This window comes from Protopterus annectens, chromosome 3.part0 (genome assembly GCF_019279795.1).
Source record: "Protopterus annectens isolate FY-2018-M chromosome 3.part0, PAN1.0, whole genome shotgun sequence".
Lineage (NCBI taxonomy): Eukaryota > Metazoa > Chordata > Ceratodontiformes > Protopteridae > Protopterus > Protopterus annectens.
In genome coordinates, this window is record NC_056731.1 from 292,994,681 (window position 1) to 293,020,185 (window position 25,505).

The 25,505-nt window shown below is 36.8% G+C and overlaps 1 protein-coding gene across 1 annotated transcript in view; it reads right to left on the reverse strand.

The window, feature by feature from the left end:
- Nucleotides 1–25,505, reverse strand: part of LOC122796353 — a 185,419-nt gene that overhangs the window by 61,456 nt on the left and 98,458 nt on the right. The window contains exon 3 of the mRNA XM_044064779.1: nucleotides 2,741–2,860. Coding sequence (XP_043920714.1) covers nucleotides 2,741–2,860 — 120 coding nt within the window. The remainder of the gene's footprint in view (nucleotides 1–2,740; nucleotides 2,861–25,505) is intronic.

The window sequence follows — 25,505 nt, forward strand, 5'->3', positions numbered from 1 at the left end:
AGATCATAATTATTTGTTGTACATTGAGCTTTATCTACCCCATGTTCTAAAAGTTACATCGACAGAGGAAAAAAAGTATAAAACAGCCGAGCGTTGTATAGCTTTGAAAGTTGTTAACATACTTTCTGCTCCAACACAAGTCAAATCTTTGATGTACTATGAGAGAGAGAGAGAGACAGAGGAGAGTATCAAGGAATAGGAAAGGATAAAAATGCCTGTAGGAGGGTAAAACAGTTTCTAGCATTTTGGAAAGTTGTAACAGTGCTGCCTCGCAGACTGCAGCCGAGACTGCAGCCGGAAGTTAATCTAATTCTGTAACAGCTTTAAAAGCTGCAATGGACTTGGCTCTGTGACACAAAGAAATGTGGCAGCCTAAAATGTATTACGGCTTTTACATCTGCTTAAGCTTCTTGCCACTGTTCTGCAGTGGCCACTGATTATGCTCTTGAATGAGACTAGAGCTTAACATGCTGAGAGGTGCTTACAAAAGTTGTTTTCTTCTTGAATTCAAAGCATAATCATTGTGCTCCATATGCTATAACATATTTATGGCTCTGGAGATGAATGCCACTTTGTGGCCATACATATTACTGAGGTGAGTTTTACAGTCAGACAACAATGACAAATATTTGTCAATGTAAAAGAGCATGACAATAAATGAGCAAATATCTGTGATCTGCAAGATGAGGGAATATTAATGGAGATGCTGACATGCAAATACCACTTTTATTGTGCTCTGAATGCTTATTGTACAATGCAAATATGGGGTTGATGAAGGGGCACTTCTTGCAATGAAGAAATGAAACTTTACACGTGCTGTTGGTGCAAAATATGTAATGTATTTAAATGGCATGTAATGGAATCTCTACATACTATTGCTTTTATACAGTTTAATTACATAAATTCTTACCTTTTGAAACACTTCTGTTGTACGATACTCTCATTCCCTCCCCCCCACTCCTCTAGCACACAGCAGCAGACCATTACAGATTAAAGCAATCTTCACCACTGACAAAGGCTGATTAATGTATGGATATTTTTATACATACTCGTATACAGTTCAACCTAGTCAATGGGCAATTCTGACATAAAAAAAGTCTTTAAGCTGAGGTAGTGTAGTGGTTAGTCGTGGATTTACATGTAGGCATTCATGGTTTGAGTCCCAAGACAGGCAACTTATTTGGCCTCACTGAGACCAACGACTGATGTCGAAACCATGGCTTTAAGCTTAATGCCAAAAAATGCATTGTCATTCCCTTTGGGAAAAACTCAGTTCCCACTAATTACCACATTGATGGTAGCCCACTGAAGGCATTATAAGAGATCTGGGGACACAGGTTGACAGCAACCTCTCCTTCGACCACCACACTGCTACTGTGGTCAGAAATTCCTTCTGTGTGGCACATCTCATTATCAAGGGTTCTGCATCCAGGAAAAAAGAGGTCATCATCTCTCTCTACTCTTCCCTCATTAGACCAATCATTGAGTATAATACCCTATTTGGCATGTACCTCACTAAACACCTGCAAAAGCTGAAAAGGCCACAAAAGTACCTCACAAAGAGGATCCTAGGCCTTAAATACATGCCTTACATGAACAGACTCAAAAAAACCTCCAGCCTTTCTCTGTCTCATATCATCTATTAAGAGGCGACTTCTGCTTGACTTACAAAGCCATGTCTAACCCAGCCCTGTTAGAAATGTTACACCTAAAGAAATCCCAATCCTGCTGCACCGCATTCTACAGGAACCTCAACCTCATTACCACAGTCAACAGAACATGCTGGAGGGACAGGTTCGTAACCCAGAGACTGCCCATGCTCTGGAACAGACTTCCCATACATGTCAAGCAGAGCACCTCACTGGCCCTTTTCAAGAGAAATCTTGATGAGTGTATGGGAAATAGAAAGTTCACCCTGAGTATCACTCCAGTGACTCTACTTGATAGAAGCACCGGGAACTAATGGTGACATTATGCTGGGACACTTCTATGGGCTAGGCTTGTAAAGGCTCCAGGGCCATTGGCCTAGTACACACCTATGAACCTATAAAATGCACTAACCACTGTCCAAGTGTTATGGCACGATTTTTTATTCAATTACTCATTCTCAGATTACTTACTTTACCTTAGATAAGAAACAGTCATATCAGAATAAAGCAGGCATGAATAATCAGACAATGAATGAATCAATCAAATCTCACACAGTAAAGCAGTACCCACTTTAATCCCACCTATTCACAAAGTAAGAAGTCATAGCACGGCAATCTCTAGAATTACAAGGCTTAAGTAGAGGGGCTATCCACGAAAGACAGCAGTAATTACATTACTATGGCTATTTCTTTCACAGTCTTCACAATTACGGAGTTGTCAAAAACAGCTATCTTTTCTCTGAGCCATGACAACAGCATGCACTGCTCAGAGCACTGATCTATTCATATACTACCATTTTATCTATTTTTAATAATTGCAGTGATTGGGTGTGTGTTGGCAATGAATAACAGCAGCAAATGATATACACTATAATGTCCACTACGCTGATCAGGGGTGGGGGGAGTGTGACTGTGAGTGGTACCAACAAACTGAAATACAATACTGTGGCCATTATTTCCTTTGATTTGTCTCACCATTAAGACAATTATCTTCAAGGATTTTTTTTTTCTCTCTTGCAAACACTTTTTATTGGCAAGACACCGGATAGCACATCTAATACAATTGGCTCATTAAGTAAGCAGTTACTAACCATTTACAGTGACTGTGACCTCAGAACGATTCACTGGTGCATCATCTTTTCTAACCTTAGGTGGAGGTTCGTCAGGTTTGTCAAACAGTCGGGACAAGTGTTCTATTGGGATAGTATACCCTGCATAACAAAAATCATAAATTTCATTACTTAAAATATACTCCAGGGAATTAACTGAATCTTGTCTTCTACTATTTAGTTGTATAAACATAATGAATAATGGAAAACGAAAACAACAGTTCAGAGAATATTCATTTACTTATGAAGCAAGGTTGCTTTAAAAAACTCCATACCATTAAAATAGGCTTACAATTTTAACAGATAACCCCAGACACAGAGATATAAAAAGGGTAAAGATACTCTACAAAAACTGTGTGCAGAGTTAAGCAAGTTAAATAAATCATAATTTCAGCTTAAATGAAAACTCTTCCATGCTGCTCATTGTACATTCAAGTTATAAGATGCATGCATTGTGTCTGTAAACACATGGACTGGCTGACGACAGATGTACTCAGGGCCTGTGTTAACATTTTGGGGGCCTCCAGCACATGTTAAGTTGAAGACTCCACTGGACACTTAAATATCACCCTGTCACAGTCACTCCCTCAAAGCAATCTTTTAGTTCATGCTGCAGAGTTTTAGGAGTAGTGCACACAGACTAAACTGTAGCTACAATGCTCTTACATTATGACAGGCCTGTGTACCATACTACGCTAGCCCATCTACAAAGGGGACATTCACAGTGACTAGCGTTTAGTTGCAACAATGACACATTACAACAGTTCTATGTACAGGCCTGGTATGGTGTCCTAGGTACTGCCTACTGTTTCACCACACATGGACAGAGACACACACACACACACACACACACACACACACACACACACACACACACACACACACACACACACACACACACACCATGTACATTACTGTTTTCTTCTTTTTCTCACATTTTGCCTTACTTTAGCGTTTTCAAGAAACAATGACTTTCTGTATGTTCTGAAATGTATTTTAAAACTTTTTTTTTCATTGTACATAACCTTTTCTACCAATAATGGCTTGAAAATAAATTATGACTACGGAAAGAAATTCAGTCTTGCTGTTAAAGTTTAGTTTTCATTACATCCTTTCAATCACATTATCCGGTCAAGGCAGGGATAGGAATACCCATTTAGGCAATAACTCAATTAAGCCAGGGCCCCAAGAAACTATACATTAGAGATGCTCCGAAGTATACTTTAGAGCACTTTCCTGACCTTTTAAATCAACAGTGGCATGAACAAAAACCATGAGTAATACAGAATTTCAGTCTTACGTTTTCCTTAAAAGGGGAAAAAAAAAGTAATTTGTGCTAAAAGCTTAATTTTCAACTCTGAAAATAGTTGCTCAAAATAAACTAACAAGACTGTTTGTGAGGATACACAAATCAAGCTGTGACTACTGCCCTCCTCCCCCCAAAAAGAGACGCAATTAATGGCTGGACATCTCCCTGCCATTAGACTGGGATGAAAAAGGTTCAAATATCCACAGTCATGTATATAATTCAAGTGACTGCTGTCATACATATACACAGCATGCCTCCTCGTCACCCCTACCCCGATGGCAGCCACGTGTATATGTGTCTGATGCATAACTGTGGGGAAAATTGTGTAGAACGATGATTATAGTACTTTACTTTGTTGCTCCCAGACAGTACAGTATCCCTGTATGAGCTTCAGTACCTTCTTTGAACAGGTCCGAGGTCTGTGAAATAAGTAAAAGAAACAATGACCACGCTTGTCCCAACACACTATAACTTCTTGTGCACAACTCTAAGGTCTCATCATGATGAAAATTTAAAATAATGACCATACAACCTACAGCAACCTTCTGTACACACCTTTGAGTAGAAAGGGTTCTAGAATGGGTGGGGATGAGGGCAGAGGCCACCACTAAGTCCATGTAAAATCTATTTTTACAATCTATGGTGTGGGGACCATCAGACCAATAGAAGCTCAAAGTATCTGAATGTTCTGTGATATATTTTACGGTTTAGTCTCATGGTAATGAAGACCAGAATATCGCCAACCAGAATCCTGAGACAAACATGCTTAAAGACAAAAATGTTAAAACCCCCATGGCTGAAAAAATACTGGAAACTGAACAATGGAGACTGCAACTAACTACCTCTGCATAGGTTCATAGGTAGGTACCAAGCTATCTGCCCAAGGGCATTTATAAGCCTAGCCAGAGTGTGTCAGCTTTTGCCGCCCCATTGATTAATTAACTGAGCCTCTGTCAAGAAGAGCCAATGAAGTGATCCCAGGGGTGTAATTTCTGTTACCCATCCACTCGTCAAGGTTTCTCTTGAAGAGTGTTGGTGAGGGGCTCTGCCTAATGTAGTTAGGAATTTTGTTCCAAAGCATGGGGAGTCTCTGTGACGGGAATCTATCCCTCCAGCATGTTCTGTTTATTGTCATGGCATGGTTTAGCTCACTAGAGTGAGTGGCTCCCAGTGACTTGGAATTCTTTAGGTGGAGATGTCCATCAATTCTGAGTTGGACATGGCTTTGTAAAATCGCCTCTGAGTAAGCGATATGCCACTTGAGTACAGCCGGAGTTTTTCCAGTCGGGTTGCATAGGACATATGTTTGAGGCCAGTAATCCTCTTGGTGAGGTACTTTTGTGGTCTTTCCAGCTGTTGGAAGTGTCTTGTGAGGTACATCCCAAATGGAGCATTGTACTCTATGATGGGTCTGTTGAGTAGAGGGGCACTATAACCTCTTTATTTCTAGATGCGGACCCTTTAGTAATTAGATGGGCTACATAGAAGGATTTCCTAACTACTTTGGCAATATTATTGGCAAAGGAGAGATTACTATCAGCCTGGGTCCCCAGATCTCTTATTACCTCTTCTGTATTAAGGGGGCTGCCACCTATGTGGTAATTCATGGGTGCTTTGTTTTCCCCAAACAGGATGACTATGCATTGTTTGGCATTTAGCTTGAGACCATGACTTTGATACCAGGTGTCCGTCTCAGTAAGGCCCTTTTGGAGAATGTCCATGTCAGCCAGACAGTCAATTATGGCTCCCAGTTTGCAGTCATCGGCGAACTTGGTTAGCCATAGTCTACCTGTGTTTGCCTGTACTTCTGAAAAGTATATGCCGAACAGTAGGGGTCCCAGGACCGAGCCTTGTGGGACACCACTTGTGACTGGTTTAGAGTCAGACCTGGAGCCTGCTATTCTTACCGTGTGAGTTCTGTCTGTAAGCCAGTTGGCAACCCATCGCGTGACAAAGGGGTTTATGTTCAGGCTGGTGAGTTTTTCTATAACTTATGCAGATCCAAGAAGGACTGAGAAGGTGTGTCCAGTAAGAGCAAAACATCTAAGAGTTCAATATTGAGGGCTTAAACATTTTAGTCTTTGGTATATTCATCTCTGGATTCTGGCTGGTGACATTCATATCTTCAGTAACAAGACTGTAAACTTTACTTTAAGTCCCTTACTTTTGAAATATAAACTGTGTGATTACTGCATTGTTTTTGCTGCTACCCAAGAGTTATGTATGCACCTGGCATTGTGCACAGATGAAAATCATTAATATTTTTACACACACACACACACACACACACACACACATTCTCTTGCTGCCATACCACCAAAGATAGCCACCTATCATACGCAAGATCTATGTTTGGGATAAGTGAAAGAAAATATGGCCATCTTGTTACTCAAATACAATGCAGACACGTCTTCCCCCATACACACACACACACACACAACAGCAATGTTAATGATGTTTGTGCAAGTAAAATAAATTACTGACGGGTTGTTACTCTTACACTGTAACACAGGCACACACAAGTATAAGCCACAGCAGTACTAGTTTTACACAGATTTCACTAAACAGCAATAGACTGTACTCTTACTGGACACACCTTCTCAGTCCTTCTTGGATCTGCATAAGTTATAGAAAAACTCACCAGCCTGAACATAAACCCCTTTGTCACGAGATGGGTTGCCAACTGGCTTACAGACAGAGCTCACACGGTAAGAATAGCAGGCTCCAGGTACAACACTAGTAATGTCACACCAGAGCAGCGACTGCTGTTTAGTAGCTGTCAAACAACAGCAGGAGTAAGTCACTTTTTTTTTTTTTTCAAAAAACTTTTTATTGACAATTTAGTAATATAATATAACAAAAAAAAATACACCATGAAAAATGATCATACCATATAATAATAGAAGTTGGAAGTTGTATGAGTTCACTTCTATTGATAAAAGTATATAATCCATTTTGTGTGAGTAAAACCTTATATAATTATATACAATATTTACAAAGGGTAACCGAAATGCAAAACACTATTTAAATACTTGTGCTACTATCAAAGACAATTGTGAAAGACAGTTATGAATACATCAAATTATGCTATAAAATTATAACAATAGAAATGAAAAAGGATTTATAAACAGTTGATAATGAGTAAGACTTTTTCTAATACTTTGTTGATAAGGGCCAATTTTTTGGGACTTTTCACCAATATTTTCTGTGCAGAAATATATGAGTAAGCCAAGGATTGGAAATTCTCCCAATTTAGTTTGGTGCGATCAAACCAGTTTTTGGTGATATAAAACTTTATAAGCATGCATATGTATATTATTACTTGAATATCTAACCTAGAAAGAGATATTTTGGGTATATGAAGGATTGCTAGTTCCCATGATAAAGTGGATTTCTGATACCCCATTTTCTGCAGACGAACCTTCAACGAGGTCCAAAGTTTATGTGTGTGATGACAAGACCATAAAATATGCATAAGATCAGCGTTAGCAGAAGAGCAGCATGAGCAAGAAGCGGATTTGCTGTAATTAAATTTATTAAGTTTGTTAGGGGTATGGTATGCATTATTGTTTATCATTAATTGGGTATAATAAAGTTTCTTAAAGGGTGAGAATTTAAGAGTCGCATTGATAGCAGAGATTTTCTGATTCATATTTAAATGCGAGTTATATTTATCCCAGTATTTAGAAAAAAGACAGTCTGAATTATGAATTATATCCATAAAGAAGCTGTATGATTTAGATAACATTTTCACTGGAAGTGTCAGAGTTTGAATTACCATGTCCAAGTTAATAAAATCCTGATTTTTTGGTAGAATATGGGCATATTTATCAGTGATAAGATCTCTTAGCTGACGGAGAATAGTGATGTATTTACCTCTGACTTCGAATATATTACATAAGCTTGTTAAGGTTACATCTTTATGTTTCAGAATATCCCATATAGTATGACTTTTAATTAGAGGGAAATCTGAGAGGTTAATCATACTATTATTCATTCTAATATTGGGATTTAGGTGAAGGGGTTGTAATAGTTGGAAGGTATCATTTAAATTAATATATTCTAGTAATTCTTGAAAAAGTTTAACCTTTTGTTTTAAGGATTTGGGAATTTTAAGAGTATCCATAGTTTTCATAGATAGAAATGGAAGGGTCATCGGATTGAATTTTTTAGTTAAAATATATTGATGCCACATCCTGATCCAATTGGGGAGATTTTTATAGTTTTCAATATTCACATTAGTAATAGATAATAGTTTATTAGCTGAAATAATTAAATAGTAAAGATGAAAGTTTGGTAAACTTAGACCCCCTTTACTTTTAGGGAGCAGTAGCTTGGAGTATGAGATCCTAACTGATTTAGGAAACCAAATAAATTTAGCTAGTTCCTTGTGTACCTTAGAGAAAAAAGTTTTGGGAATCATTTGGTCTGTGGAGTTAAATTGGAATATAAGTTTAGGGAGAATATTAATTTTAATTATCGCAGCCTTGGATAGTAGAGAGAAATTTAGTAGTTCCCATCTGCGTAGATCAAGAACAATTGACGCCCAAGTTTTTGTTAAGTTGTTTTGGAATGTGGAGAGACCATTATGTTCAAAATGAGTCCCCAAATATTTAATACCATTTGTTATTTGAAAAAAGGATTTAGGGAATAATTGCAAATTTCGAGCTTTAGGGTTAATAGGAAAGATATGAGTTTTTTGGGAATTAAGTTGGTAATCCGAAACTTGTGAAAAATCCATAATAAATCTAGTTAATTTTGCAAGGTCTGAAGTAGGTGTCTGAAAGTATAGTACTAGATCATCCGCAAAGGCTGATAATAGTATTTTGGTATTCATAATTCTGGGTATTATGTGAAAGGAATTTTGTGCTATATTTAATAACAATGGTTCTATGTACATGTTAAAAAGGAAGGGAGATAATGGGCAACCTTGCCTTGTGTCATTAGTGATCTTGATAGGATTAGAGGACTTTCTATTAATATATAAAAGAGTAGTAGAATATTTATATAGTTTTAATAAATTTTGTATATGCAGTTGGTATATTAAAGTGGTCCATGGTATTAAAAAGAAAATTCCAATTCACTCTATCAAAAGCCTTTGATGCGTCAAGAATCAGTGCATATATGGGATTATTTTCTGTCTTGGTAAAATGTATTAGTGTATCCAAAGTCAAAGTGTTGTCCCAGGTATGTCTGTGAGATATAAAACCAGCTTGATCTGAAGATATTATTGATGGTAATATTTTTTTTAATCTGTCAGCCAGGAGAGAAGCTAGAATTTTTATGTCTATGTTAATTAGAGAAATGGGCCTATAGTTATGTGGATCTAATTTTCCTTTATTATTTTTTAAAATTAGTATAGTTTTTGAAGTGTTCCAATGTAGGTCTGATATACCATTTGTCTCTATGTGTTTATACACCTTGAGAAGAAAGGGAGCTATCAGCTGTTTGAAAGTTTTAAAGAATTCAGCTGTGAAGCCGTCTGGACCAGGGGATTTGCCAAGTTTGAGCCTGTCTATAGTGTCTATGATTTCTTGTGTATTTACTGGAGTTATAACTATGCTTTGTTGTTCTTCATTTAATCTGGGAAATTTAATATTGGATAAGTAATTATCTATACATTCATTAGCCTTCAAGACAGTTTTTTTGGAATACATATCTGTATATAAAGAGGTGAAAAGCTGTAAGATCTCCTCATCAGTACTATATATCATATTTTCATATTGTATAGTTGTTATTCTAGGTATGGTATCATTGTTTTTAATTATTCTAGCTAAAGTTTTGGAAGGCACATGCGCCCATTCTGAGTAAGTAGCCAACTTTCTTTGTTCTGATATAGAAAGATTATGTTGATGAAGAAGCAGTAATTCTTTTTGGAGTTCTTTAATTTGTTCATAATACAAATAACTTGGATTCATTTTATGTAGATTTTCAAGGGTTTGAATTTTTTCTTTTAAGAGAAACTCTTTACTATTATACTGCTTTTTAATATAGGAGGCTTTGTTTATTAACATACCTCTCAAGTTTGCCTTACAAGCAGCCCATTGAATGTCATAAGGAATATCTGTTGAGTCAAGATTGTTATACATTTCTTGAATTATTTCAGTAGTTAATTTCTTAATTTCCTTATTTGAGAGAATGTTATTGTTCAATGTCCATGAATTATTCGTATGGTAACGCAAAATGTTTGGGTCTATGTTAAGTACTAGGGAAATCCTTGAATGGTCAGAGAAAAATCTAGGCTCTAGAGAAAAATTAATTAACAAGTGTGATGAGGAATCAGAAATAAGAAAAAAATCTATTCTTGACCATGCATTGTAGCATTTCGAATAATATGTGTAAATATCTTTGCTATTTGAATACCCAGTGAGTGATAGGGGATCTATAAGACTCAAAGCCAGCATCAAGTCTTCCAGAGCAATGGATGCTTGATAATTATAAGAAGGGGACCTACTAGTGTGATTTATATCTGGGTTAATAACAGAATTCCAATCTCCTCCCACAATGATATAATGGTCTTTAAATGATGAAATAATGTTGTATATCTGAATGATGAATAGATGTTGATTATTACAAGGACTGTATAAATTGAGAAATAGGAAAGGTTTATCCATGTTGTGTATATTGGCAGTACAGTAGCACCATCTTCCCTCAACATCATATTTCTCATCAATAATACTCCCTTGTGGGTTCTGCTTAATAAGAATGGCCACCCCCTTCGAGTTGGAACTGTTACCTGCCGCAATTATTCTACTAATCCACTTTTTGTTTCTTTCCTTGTACCATTCTTCTCTAGGCAAATGTGTTTCTTGAATAAAACATATATTGGCTTAAGATTTAAATAACAAATGAAATAATAATGATTTATTGGCTTTGTTGTGTAGCCCTCTTACATTCCATGAATCAATATTCAAGGGTATTACCATAAATGATTAAAAGTCTATAAAAAAGAAGGTAAGTAATAAGTATAGTTAAGACATACAATGTGTTTAATATATTCATTTCTATGTAACTAGTGTTTTGCAAAATAAGAAATTTCAAGAAAATCTTTCTCAGTTCCCTGTACCACTCCCTCATATCTAACCCGGTGCCTACCCACCTTTTCCTACCTACAAAGGGAGCATGTATATATCTAAATAAAGGGTAAGTATTTTCGGTCAACATTATGTTTAAGATAACTGGAGCAAGTTTGCATGTCGCCCTAAAAAGGACTGTTCCTATAAATAATACAAATGTACATATACACATATCCCTGAACAACAAGATGTCAGTCATACTAGAAAATTAATACAACCTATTCACATACTCCATGAGAATCTGTATTAAATTTCCATTAATACAATTTCGTTTAACTAGGTATGAAGCATGAAAATATACATATTTTAATACATAGCCTGTTAATAAGTAGATAAGCCTAACATATCAGTCATATTATTTTAACCAAAAGGTGTGTAATTATAATAGTTAGTTCATTTCCTACTATATCTATATTTGATGAATACCAGAATAGTAACATCAAAACATCAGATACTGTAGTCATAGATTGTTTGAATAACAATTATCCGAGCTTAATAGTTTGCTATTATTTAGGTAAACTATATGTAGTAATCAGCTAGCATTACTTAATGTTAATTTTCTAATAGTTACAAGTAACTCTAATTGTAAGTAAATATTAATTTTAAACTGAGTATCTTAAGACATTTAACTTAAATTACTATGTTACGCGTATCGTTCACTCTGAATCAATTTTAGCATAACCATATAAACAAGGAACCAGGCGAAGTCCCTAAACACTCCAAAGAAATCAGCTGAATTCATGTATACATATCCAAGTTATCTAAATTAAAACACTGTATAAGTGACAAACTTTGGATAGCATCTAACTTGCTTTTTGTGAGAAACAAATCAGATAATACATTAGAATTAGATAGATGTGCGTACGATCGCGAAGTATCACAGTTTAGCGTCGGAACTCCAGGAGTGTTGAACCAGCACATCACAACAACCAGATGTATACATAGATCAGACAATCGACTCTCCGATTCAATCAAATCAGCTTATGTGTAGAAGACAAAGACTATAGCAGACTACTGAGGAAGATATTGTACTTTTGGGCTTACGGGATTCATAGAACTCTATATTAAGGCAATGTCGGAAAAAACTGCTTAGACGACGCAGAGATGTCATCAAGAGAAACCAGCTGGTGCTCATCCAAAATGCTATCGCCTCATCCTCCACTCCGATCGATGGTTCCCATGTGTCAAGCCTCTGTGATTTAGTTCAAGATGCTCGAACATCTGTACATATAAAAAACACAGAAACAGGAAAAAACAGAAGGAGCGGGGTAAAAAATTCAGGAGATCTCTGCACATATCTTCATTCTTCCTAGCAATCATATATTTCATATGTCACATATATGCTGAATCGATGCTAATGTCCTTGTCTCTGTAAGGGATGTTTCTATTCATATACTGGCAGCTGTTCTATTCTAATGTTTCTATTCATGTATTGATTCAAATATTGAGAATAATTTTATTTGAATCAGGAGTCTGTAACTGGATTTATATTAAACAAGTGTAGGAAGATGTCTTTTGCTTCATTTATATTGCTTGCTGAATGTTTCTTGTCATTATGGGTAAATAACAGTGTGTTAGGATAACGCATCTGGAACCTAATACCTGGCTTTATAAGGTCCGCACAATATGGGGCAAGTTTTTGTTTGTTCAGCTTTATTTGAGGAGGCAAATCTTGCGAAAAGTTAAGTTTATGTTTATTCCACATAAAATGCTTTTGACTTTTTGCCGCAGTTAGAATTCTGTGAGTATCCTGAAAATTCAATAGTTTTGTGTAAATAATTCGTGGTGTGACAGAATTTTGGCGGGCTCTAAGTGCTCTGTGCGCTCTCTCGATTGTTAGATTTTCTACATTTCCTTCACTTTTCAATAAAGCCAAAAATATTTGTTTCACTCTCAACAGTAAATTTTGACTTTCATAGGATTCTGGTAAGCCTCTAATAATCACATTATTTCGACGACTTCTCGCCTCCAGATCGAGTATTTTTGCTTGTAACTCTGTAATCATGCTATTTTTAGAGCGCAAATCTTTATTAATGGATTCAAAGGTTATTTCTTTAGCTTGGTGTTTATTTTCAAGTAAATCAATTATTTTTGTTATTAAATTAATCGATTTACCAAAACCTGAGAGTTGCTCTGAAAAATCATGTATGGCATTTTGTAAAGGCTGCAATGCTATTTTTAGTTCTTCAAGATGAAAGTTTGATTCAGACTTCTCCTTATTACTTACTTTATTACTGCCCATTCCTTGTTTAGTAGTTCTTAAACGTTTAGAGCCAGTGTCTTTTTCAGGAGAGAGAGCAATGAGGAGTATTTGGCCTTTGTAGTCTGGGTCTCCATGGTATCAGAGTTGCCGGCCATACCTTGGGAGCAAGTGTGAAATCAGGATAACTGTCAACTATGAGTGCCTCTTGTATGCACGTGTCGCTAGACTCCAAGGCCCAGAAAAAGAAGTATTAAGGTTGAATAAAAAAAGTACACTTTTTCCAGTAGAAATAAAATTCAAGGGTAGTATTGCTTATTTTAAAGCTTTGCTGTCAAGAAAGTACAGTTTAAACAGGCATAAACGCGGTTTAAATTGGCGGTAAAAGTAGATTTTAGAGGAGCACTGTGAGACAAGTGTCTTCTAGCCGACGACCATCTTGGATCCAGGGGTAAGTCACTTTTATTTACCTCAGTGAGGAGTAATTGTCCATGATTTCACAGAATGTCCCCAAATTTGCCTCATCATTTTCATCTGTCCCTCGTAAAAAAATTTGATTTGCTGGTACATTATTGGACAGACTCAATGAAGACATCAGAGTTTCATACTTCTTATTGCCCAAAAAAGCATGTTGATGAAAACATGTTATTCTAGTAACTTTTTGAATTAATTAATTAGAGTAAATTTTAAAATGTGATTCTGATTTTGAGTCTTTATTCTGATATTATTTTTAGCTTTTCCCAGCCTTCTTCAGCGAAGATGTTGAGAGTTACAGTAACTGGTATTCTGCCAAGATTAATAAAACTCCCTGAGATTGGGAATCAACTCTTCTTAAAATCCAAGGTACGCACAGATCTCTAGCAATTACCTTGGCCATGTTCATTCACTAATTATTAGCTTTATTCTAACAAGGTCAAATCAGAACCCTGTTTTGGATAAAGTGCATATTCCAAAAATTAATATTTTTTTTTTCACTCCTTACTTTTTCTCAACAAGCAGCAGGGTTTGGGGAGGCCCCTACAAAGTCAGGGATAATTATGGGGCCCCCCAGCAGCCACAGATACAGCAAGTGCCTAAAACTGGCTATACTTTTAGTTTTAGAGGAAGGAATGCCCACCAGTAGGATTTAACTAAGTCAAGGACACTATGTTAATGGTAAAACATTTAATGAAACTGTGATGAAGCCTGTTATTAGACAAAACACTGTTACTGTATCCAAAGGCATCTTTGAATTTTAAAAGAAATATTACTTGTCTGGTTTATTAAGTACAGAGGATTGTTGTAATAGCTTTTGTTGGTTTGACAAATATAAAAAAAATATCAACATAAGAAAACCTGCTGTTGTTGGGGGTCCTCCAGGACTAGAGGGGGTCCCCAACAACCACAGGGCTCGCTGGTGCTTACAGCTGGCAATGGATGTAGTTTGGAAAGTCAAAACAATCGAAAATGACCTGTTCCTGGAATGGTGGAAATATTGTTCATAGGAAGGTGGGCCCTTTACCTTTTTGCTACATGTGGTGATCAGTGTGGCTTGCTGCACAGCCTCAGTAACTTATGCAACCATGCTCTCATTCTCACTCAGTCAGCCATCTACTCACTCATTCCTTCTACTTCTCCTGGTGAAGGTTACATTGGCAGAAGAATAAACAAGACAAAGAAAACTTAACTTGTCCCCCAGACAGATTCAAGCTAATCATGGGAGTTTCTCAAACATTCCCTGGCCTGCCAAAAGATACAGTCTCTCCAGCATGCTGGAGAGCCTCATCATCAGACTGTACCCAATGGAATTCCAGGGGAAGACATTTGGCGTGTTCCTCTGCATGTACTTTTATGATATCGAAACCATGTCAGATGTCTCACTTAGATCCAAAATAAAAGATTCTCCACCCAAAGGTTCTCCTGGATCATCAAGTTCACTGTCATCTTATTGGCAAGAGTCTTTGACTGTATAAATATCCTTTTCACCAATTATACATGTGATCTTGCTCTTTAAGTCACTACCTACAGTATGTGGCCAAAGTAAGGGATAGTGATGTTAACTGGTTCGTAAGCTGTGACCTTTAGCTACAAACCCCGCTCCCACATTACATTACAGATCAACTTGGCACCCACAAAACTGTAGCCACTGCCCCAATCTCCTTGTCTAGTTCACCCCCCTCCACTACCACTTATGAAGAAGACCCTGTACCTCTTGAATTCTTAGGGCAGCGATGCTCTTATGGACTGAAAATGTGTGACCTGGTGCACAGCTGCTATTCACTTGTCTTTGTGCACTCTTAAATCAATTACAGTCTACGATGTGTAAATCATACAACTATCTAAACAGGCAGAGTGTCCCCTGCTAACAGCTGTAACCACATGTTTTTACTAGAGAGGTGTGGTGCATAGCCCCTCTCTCCCCATTTAAAATGATTGTTAGGGGGAATATATGCGTTATAGCATTTGTGGTTTTCCTGTCCATATAGAATCTCTATCACGACACCTTGTATATTTTAATTTTAATACTTTAATCATTTCCATACAGTGTTGGTATAAAATATGAAAAACGTCTAACATGCTTGTGTTAAAACAGTTAACTGGATTATAGATGATTTTATTATCCCCTGTTAGAATACTCTCGTTTTTTTTATCCAGTTCAGCTGAGAAGTTTTTCCTTCTTGGTTGAGGTTAAGCTGCATTACATTAAGGAGTTTCAAGCAGCTGTCCAGTTATAATGAACTTTTATAAATAACTCAAGAATATATCACTATTTGTTAATACAAAAAAGAACACATTAATTTTTTTATAACTGCTTAATACTTAGATCTACATATGACTGAGGGCAATACTTTTCCAAACTGACTACTGGTTCATACAATAACCAGGTAACTGTTTGCACTTTGCATAACAGTAAAAAAACTGTTAATTAATAAGCGTAACCTGTAAGATCTATATTCATGGATCTCCTTGCACAGCAGTCAAATGCGCTGTGCAAAACACCTACACTTGTGTATAGAGATAAATCAACACTGTTAGTTTTCCAAATGTATTTACTTAGTCACCTGTTAAGTGAGTGAACTGGGTTACAGAGTTATTTATTTCTCAGTTAAAACCCATTTATGTTACTACTGAATAAACTGCAATGTAGCTTAATTATTTTTATGAAGCACTAAAAGAAAAAATATATATATATCAACAACGGGCAGAACCATTACATAACATGTTATTCAAACAGACGCAGAACAAGGGGCAAATACTCCAGTACTCTTTCAACAGATCAAAAATGATATTCAGTATAGCAGAGAAACAACAAATATAAATAGTAGAATGTAAATAGCTAATATTACTATACACTTATACATTGAGTTAAGTTAGGAAGATGAGAGGCTGAAAATAGAGAAGCAAGGGTGGGGGGCATTGATGATATCACAGAAAAATGTGCCCATGACAAGAGGCTGAAGGATATGGAGGTACAGTACAGTTTTGTACCTACCATAAATGTAGATATTCGAGTGTTCATACAGCTGCAGTCATAACAGATGGGGGTTATCCTGCCGTCAGGCGGGTCCTCAATCGGCCAAATTCCAAAGTCTAGGTCCGGCGTCGGTTGTCGTCACTTCTTCCCTGACGTCAGTGCGGCAGGGGTATAAAAGAGGCAGCTGACACCATTTTCTTCAGTTTTTCTTGCCCCAGATGTCAGGTGCCCCCAGAAGGAAGGCAAACATAATTTTATGCAAAGATGCAATGTTGATAAATCAAAAACAGTAGTTGCAAGCAAATACACCATAAAAGAATACCCCAAAAAGGTTATATGAAAAGTGTTTGTCATAAGGTCTGTCCTAAGAGGGGATGGAGGGAGGGAAACCTGGACTGCAGCTGTATGAGCACTCGAACATCTACATTTATGGTAGGTACAAAACTGTACTATGTTCATCGTGCATACAGCTGCAGTCATAACAGATGGGTAGAATCCCAAAGCTAAGTAAGAGTGGTAGGCACTAAGTGGAACTAGGAGGGGCTAGGATGCCCTGCAGGACTGCTGTGGCAAAGCCCGCTCTAGATTTTGAGTATAGTGGGAGGTGCTAGTGCTTGGAGAAAGTGTGCACTGAACTCCAGGTGGCTGCTTCCAAAATGTCCTTGGTAGGGACCCCCCTGAGGAAGGCTGCAGAGGTAGCTGTGGCTCTGGTGCAGTGGGATCTGATGCATGAAGGCACAGTTTTTCCCTGAACTGAGTAACAAAAGTGTATGCAGTGGGCTATCCATTTTGAAATTGTCTGTTTGGAAATAGCCTTTCCCTGAGCACCTGCAGCATAGGACACAAAGAGTTGCTCAGATTTCCTGAATGGCTTTGTTCTGTCCAAATAGTAATGAAGTTGTCTGTGAATGTCCAAGGAATGTAGTAGTCTTTCCCCTTTGTTTTGTGGATTAGGATAAAAGGTAGGTAAGTGGATAGTCTGATTCAAAGCTACACTGGATACTACCTTTGGCATAAAGGTAGGGTTGGATCGTAAGGAAACTCTGTCCTGATGGAAAATGATGAATGGTTGCACAGCCATGTGGGCCTGTAGCTCCGAAACCCTGCGCGCTGAGGTGATAGCCAGAAGAAAGGCTGTTTTCCATGACAAGTACTGTAACTCTAATGAAGAAGCTGGCTCGAAGGGAGGAAGGGTCAGCTTTTCCAATACGAAGTTGAGGTCCCAAGCAGGGACTGTTGGTTTCCTTGGGGGTTTTATATTCTTTGCCCCTCTGAGGAACTGCCTTAAGAGAGGGTGAGAGAATAAGGGAGGATCTGTGTTGTATTGTGCAGAAATGGCTGAAGCGTGGATCTTGATGGAGGAGAAGGAAAGTCCATTGTTTAACATCTCAGCTAGGTACTGTAAAATTTGAGGTATATTTATTACCCAAGGATTCTGTCCCTTTTCTTGATTCCAGGCATAAAATCGTTTCCATTTGGCGGAGTAGGCCTTTCTAGTAGAAGGTCTTCTGGCCTCCAAGATGACATCCTGCACCTCCTTGGAGAGGAGTTGAGAAATCAAGGAATTCTCCATGCGGCTAGATTTAGAGTTTTGAGATTGCTGTGAATGGTAAAACCACGTAACAAGGATGTCCAGGTCACCAGGAGAAATGGCCAACAGTCAATCAGCTTACATCAAACTTGCACCAAAAATTCCAAGGCGAAATAATAATCCAAAAAACGATTTTAATGATGAAAACAAACCAAGATGACCTAGGTTTCGTTCAATAACGAACTTCTTCAGATAACAATCATCAAATGCCACCCTCCTTATATATACATTACCATACATTTAATTGGATCAATTAAGCCTAATTATACCAATAAAATCAATAAAACTATTTAAACACACAGTATCAAATTGTAGGTAAAAGATACCAAAAATCCATTAAAGCCAAATCTTACTACTTAGCACATATACATAAACTGTACAGTTAACGTGAAAATAAAAAAATATACATATATAAAAAACATTAATAATAAAAAATATATATTAAATGAATGAACTGTAAGATGAATAACTAACTAACTAACAAGTGCATGAATAGTTACTATGAACATTACTTATACATTGTGTTGACACAAACTATCTACCTTTTGCCATAATACTTTTCAACACTGGCTTAATGGTACAACACTCATTTAGCCCTGGTGTATTACATGCGTCTAAAAGTACCTGCCATTTTAATTCATGAATGTCCAAATCAAATATTGTAACCCTACCTTGTGCATCATACACCACATTCTGTATAATACAAAACTTAAATTTATGTCCAGCATTACCTTGTATGTGCCTGCCGAGTGCGTTCGTTGTTTTTAGATTTTTAATATCTGAAAGATGTTCCCTCACTCTATCCCTAAAATGTCGGGAAGTCTTACCGACATAGAATGAATCACAATCCTGGCACAAAGCAAGGTATACAACGTTGGATGTATAACAATTATAATGCCCCCTTAGTTTAATATTACAAGTGTTTACAACAACATTTTCACTGGTACAATAAATATGGGGACATATGGTGCATCGACCACATTTGAAATTTCCTATCTGTCTACATGTAGTTTTTTCCTTGAAGCTATCATGCCTCTCAAAATTGTTTTTAAAGGATGCGTCTTTCTTATACACAAATTTCACATCCCCCTTAAACAAATGTCCTAATTTTTTATCTGTGCATACAATATCCCAATTCCTCTGAATAATATCCCTAATAATCGGATAACAATCATGTTTGATTTGGACATTCATGAATTAAAATGGCAGGTACTTTTAGACGCACTTGTTAGTTAGTTAGTTATTCATCTTACAGTTTTATTGATTTTATTGGTATAATTAAGCTTAATTGATCCAATTAAATGTATGGTAATGTATATATAAGGAGGGTGGCATTTGATGATTGCTATCTGAAGAAGTTCGTTATTGAACGAAACCTAGGTCATCTTGGTTTGTTTTCATCATTAAAATCGTTTTTTGGATTATTCTTTCACCTTGGAATTTTTGGTGCAAGTTTGATGTAAGCTGATTGACTGTTGGCCATTTCTCCTGGTGACCTGGACATCCTTGTTACGTGGTTTTACTAGTTCGTTTTTGGTGTGCCTTGATTTGGTTTTATGGATAACGAGGGTGAAACGGTTGACCTAGTGAGTGTGCTGCAGCAAATTCAGGTACAATTGAAGGAGCATTCAGAACTCATACATAAATTACTTAACCATGAACAAGTTTCTGTTATTAAAAATACGAACGATAGCCTGGGGTTACCGCTCACACAGGCTACACCCAGCCCGGTTTCCTCAGATGAGGGTTTGAGTGAATCAGTTCCCAGCAACAATTTTTTGAATGGGAAAGAGCGGTGTGGTAATGATACGTGGAAGAACAACGCGTATTTTTTTAAAGATAGAAAGAACATTGAAAGTACAGTGGTTAATAAAGACACTAAACCCATGAAAGAAATGCTTAAAAGCTTCGAGTTGAAGCTTTTCAAATTAAAAAGAACTCAATTAGAAAATAGTTACCTCATCAGGAATTGTGAACTGGGGATAGTGCCGAAGGGCTTGCGTATGTGGAAATATCCGAATGGAAGTGAAGGTAACAGTGATATGTTAATTGAATTACATGAGTTTTTTAACCACTGTGGCTTGCAATTAATTGAAATCATGGTTAAATTTAATAATATTAAAATTGTAAAGTTAACTGAGGAGTTGGATCAACTTAACAACAACATCAGCAAAGATTTACTATTCGATCAATATTACAATAATTATACCCATATTATTAAAGATGTTGAAATTAGTTGCGATAACATTTTTCGCCGGAAAAACAATAAAATCGACAGAGACATTAAGAGTTATGAGCTGGGTCTCATTTATCCATTTTCTAAGACAACGGTGAGTCGTCATGGTAACCAGAAACAAAGAGGGCGTTTGTGTAATAGCAGTGATGAGATAGACGTCATTTCCGGTAAGGAGCAAGGGGAAGTCCGTGACACCAGTACGCACAATGAAGGGGAAACAGAGGAAGGCGTACGGAGGTCCGAGAGACTCAAAAACACAGGACAAAGTGGCGGTAGTACTGATTACCTACGAACTGGAGCTCGGTCTAAAAAAGATTTTTTAGAGAACCAAAAAAACGGGTGGAAAGTACGAAAATAACAACGAGTGAACATGAAGATGCTTCTATGAACTGTACAGATTTCAACTTGGGACATGTGCATGGAGATTTTTTTGGACATAGTTGTTTGAACATTTTATCATTGCATGATGAACAGATGGATATGGGTAAGTGTACAGTTGTTACAGGCACTCAGTTGGCAGGTGACAACAGTATGTATGAATATGTCGCTTTAAATGATACAGGATTTGAAAATGCATTGTGTGACTCGAAGTTAGATTCTGAATATATTGAGAACCTGGACAATAATAATTCATGTTTAGTTCACATTAATGAAAGCAATGTTGGTTATTTGCAAACTAGTATGGGTATGGAACAAGTAGAAAATGATGAACGACATGTATGCTTGATGTTCAATAATACAAAGGAAGATGTTGACACCATAGATTTGATGAATATGAGTATACACGAATATACCCATAATAGTTTTTCATTGGGAGATTTAGGATATGGTGTGCAAGAAACACCTTCTAACTATACACGTATTGAGGAAGATGTTGTAGGACAGACAGTGGATTTAGGGGGTGGGACAACAGACATGAAAGTGAATTTTTATATCAATTTCGACCCGGATGTATATTGTGAAGAGACCAATGTTTGTGAATGCTTACAAAATTCAAATCATAGTGTAATTCAAGACACAGTTAGCACTATGTATGCAGTATTAAGTCACCCTAAGATTATTGAGAATGAAGCGGGTGACTTTAAGTTATTTAATTATTCGAAGGTTAGTATGAATGAAAAGCAGGTTGACCTTTTTGCAAAAGGTTTTAATTTTGTCCCATGTAAGAAGGGGAACTTGGTTAAATCAGTTATGGAGTTAAAAATGTTTACCCGTAAATTAAATTTAAAAACTTGGTTCAATACGTGTCCGGAGGATGAAAATGTTTATAGACAGAAAGACAAAGTACCAAAAAGACCAAGTGCATTCAATCCTCCGATGAATGATAAAATAGCCATTTTTGAGAAATTAAGCGAGAATGACATGAGGAAATTTTACAAGACTTATAAAAACCCAATGCATTACAATATGTCAAAAGAGGAATATGAGACGTTTAATAATATATGTAAGGAACCAGATATAAGGATCATGAAACCAGATAAGGGTAATGGTGTGGTTGTAACAAATACACAGGATTATATATCTTATATGACTGGCATGTTGCAAGGAGATTCATATGAGGAAGTAAGTCTTAATGAAATATATATAGCGTATGCAAAGATAGATTTAACAATTAAAAATATGTGTTATAAAGGAGAAATATCAGAAGAGGAATACAAATATATGATTAACGAATATCCAGTTATTAGTGGAATATTCGGCATACCTAAAATTCATAAAGGTTTGGATAACTTGCAATTTCGACCTATAGTCGATGGTAAGAGGAGTAAGACGTGTTTTGTTAGTCAGTTCTTAGATTATCATCTTAAGAAATGTATGACCAAGTTTCCTTATATTAGCAAAGACTCTTGGGATTTTTTGGCGAAGATTAAGGAACTAAATATGAAGGAAGGGTACTCATTTATCACGGTAGATGTATGTAATTTGTTTACCACAATACCTCAGGATATAGGCCTGATATGGCTTGAGGAGCAATTATATGAAACAAAGTTATTTGATCAAGAAAAGATAAATATGTTGGTTAACCTTATGGAAATAGTGTTAATGAACAATTATATACATTATGAAGGTAACTACTATCAACAGGTTAATGGAGTGGCAATGGGGGCGGCATGCGCCCCTATATACGCTAATTTGATTATGAGTTACTGGGAATGTAATTACATCTTCAAAACTAAGTATTTTGAACACATAAAACTGTATACAAGATACCTCGACGATATATTTATCGTATGGGATGAGAACAAGGAAATGTTGGAATCATTTTTATGGTACATTAATAATATGGTTAGGTTTCTAAAATTTACGCACAAAATTAGTGAGGAGGAAATTTCTTATTTGGATGTGAAATTATCTTATGACAAAATGTGGGGGAAAGTGAAATCTAACATCTACAGAAAACCAACATTTTCCAATGCTTATTTGCATTACACCAGCTGGCACCCTGACCATCAGAAAAAAGCAATTGTTAAAGGGCAGATGGTCAGGGCTGCCAGAATGGTAAGCAATGATGACGAATTTGTGAAAGAACTTAAGTATATATCAAACATGTTCCAAAATAGAGGGTATCCTGAACAGTTATGTGTAAAAATATATAATGAGGTTTCTTACAAAAGGAAAATTGGGTCATATCAAGCCATATTAACATCTACATGTATTAATTTGAGTAATACTAACCATGTGATTATGGAAGAAGTAAAAGTAAGTAGCATTCCCTTATATATATCGGTATACAATGATTGTTATCCGATTATTAGGGATATTATTCAGAGGAATTGGGATATTGTATGCACAGATAAAAAATTAGGACATTTGTTTAAGGGGGATGTGAAATTTGTGTATAAGAAAGACGCATCCTTTAAAAACAATTTTGAGAGGCATGATAGCTTCAAGGAAAAAACTACATGTAGACAGATAGGAAATTTCAAATGTGGTCGATGCACCATATGTCCCCATATTTATTGTACCAGTGAAAATGTTGTTGTAAACACTTGTAATATTAAACTAAGGGGGCATTATAATTGTTATACATCCAACGTTGTATACCTTGCTTTGTGCCAGGATTGTGATTCATTCTATGTCGGTAAGACTTCCCGACATTTTAGGGATAGAGTGAGGGAACATCTTTCAGATATTAAAAATCTAAAAACAACGAACGCACTCGCCAGGCACATACAAGGTAATGCTGGACATAAATTTAAGTTTTGTATTATACAGAATGTGGTGTATGATGCACAAGGTAGGGTTACAATATTTGATTTGGACATTCATGAATTAAAATGGCAGGTACTTTTAGACGCATGTAATACACCAGGGCTAAATGAGTGTTGTACCATTAAGCCAGTGTTGAAAAGTATTATGGCAAAAGGTAGATAGTTTGTGTCAACACAATGCATAAGTAATGTTCATAGTAACTATTCATGCACTTGTTAGTTAGTTAGTTATTCATCTTACAGTTCATTCATTTAATATATATTTTTTATTATTAATGTTTTTTATATATGTATATTTTTTTATTTTCACGTTAACTGTACAGTTTATGTATATGTGCTAAGTAGTAAGATTTGGCTTTAATGGATTTTTGGTATCTTTTACCTACAATTTGATACTGTGTGTTTAAATAGTTTTATTGATTTTATTGGTATAATTAGGCTTAATTGATCCAATTAAATGTATGGTAATGTATATATAAGGAGGGTGGCATTTGATGATTGTTATCTGAAGAAGTTCGTTATTGAACGAAACCTAGGTCATCTTGGTTTGTTTTCATCATTAAAATTGTTTTTTGGATTATTCTTTCGCCTTGGAATTTTTGGTGCAAGTTTGATGTAAGCTGATTGACTGTTGGCCATTTCTCCTGGTGACCTGGACATCCTTGTTACGTGGTTTTACTAGTTCGTTTTTGGTGTGCCTTGAATTGCTGTGAATGGTTTTGTAGTTGTGCTGGGACAGCAGAAGAGGGACTAGAGGTAGGATCCATGGTGGGGAATGTGTCAGGCTCTTCAGGAGCAGATACCAGTGTCGTCTTGGCCAGTCTGGAGCAATGAGAATCATTTTCGGCCTCTCTGCTCTGGCTTTTAATAGAACTTTGGGCAGCAGAGGAAGAGGTGGGAAGGCATAGACTGTCAATGTTGCCCAATTGAAGGAAAGTGCGTCCACTTTCTAGGCCTGTGGATGGTAGGTCCTTGAACAAAATTTTTTCAACTGGCAATTTCTCTGGGTAGCAAAGAGATCTATGTCTGGCTGTCCCCATGCCTGAGTTATCTTTGTGAAAACTTGAGGATACAACTTCCATTCGTGTGGATCTGTCATATTTCTGCTTAGGTTGTCTGCCAGTGTGTTTTCCTTCCTTGGCAGGAATTGTGCCTGTAGTTGAATTTGCAGTTCCAGTGCTGTGTTCCATAGGGTCATGGCTTGCCTGCACAGGGGGTATGAATGAGTTCCCCCCTGTTTGTTTATGTACCACATCACTGTGGTGTTGGCTGTCCTTATCAATAGCAGGCCTGGATGTAGTAGGTCTTTGAAGGTCAAAATAGCCTTTTGTATGCCTAGCATTTCCTTTTGGTTGATGTGAAGGTGCTTCTCTTTTCGGGTCCATTTTCCCTGAATGCATTGATCTGTCATGTCTGCTCCCCAGGCGTAGTCTGAGGCGTCTGTAGTGATGATTTGAGTTGCTTGAGGTACACAGAATGGAAGACCTGTGTTTCTTTGGCAAGCTTGAGTCCTCCACATAAATTCCTTTTGAAGGCATGGAATGAGTGGTATAATTGCTTCCAAGCTGTGGCTGTGTTGAGACCATAAGTTCTTCAGGTACCATTGAAGTTTCCTCATATGCAGCTTTGCACATGGGATTAGTAGGATGCAAGATGCCATGAATCCCAG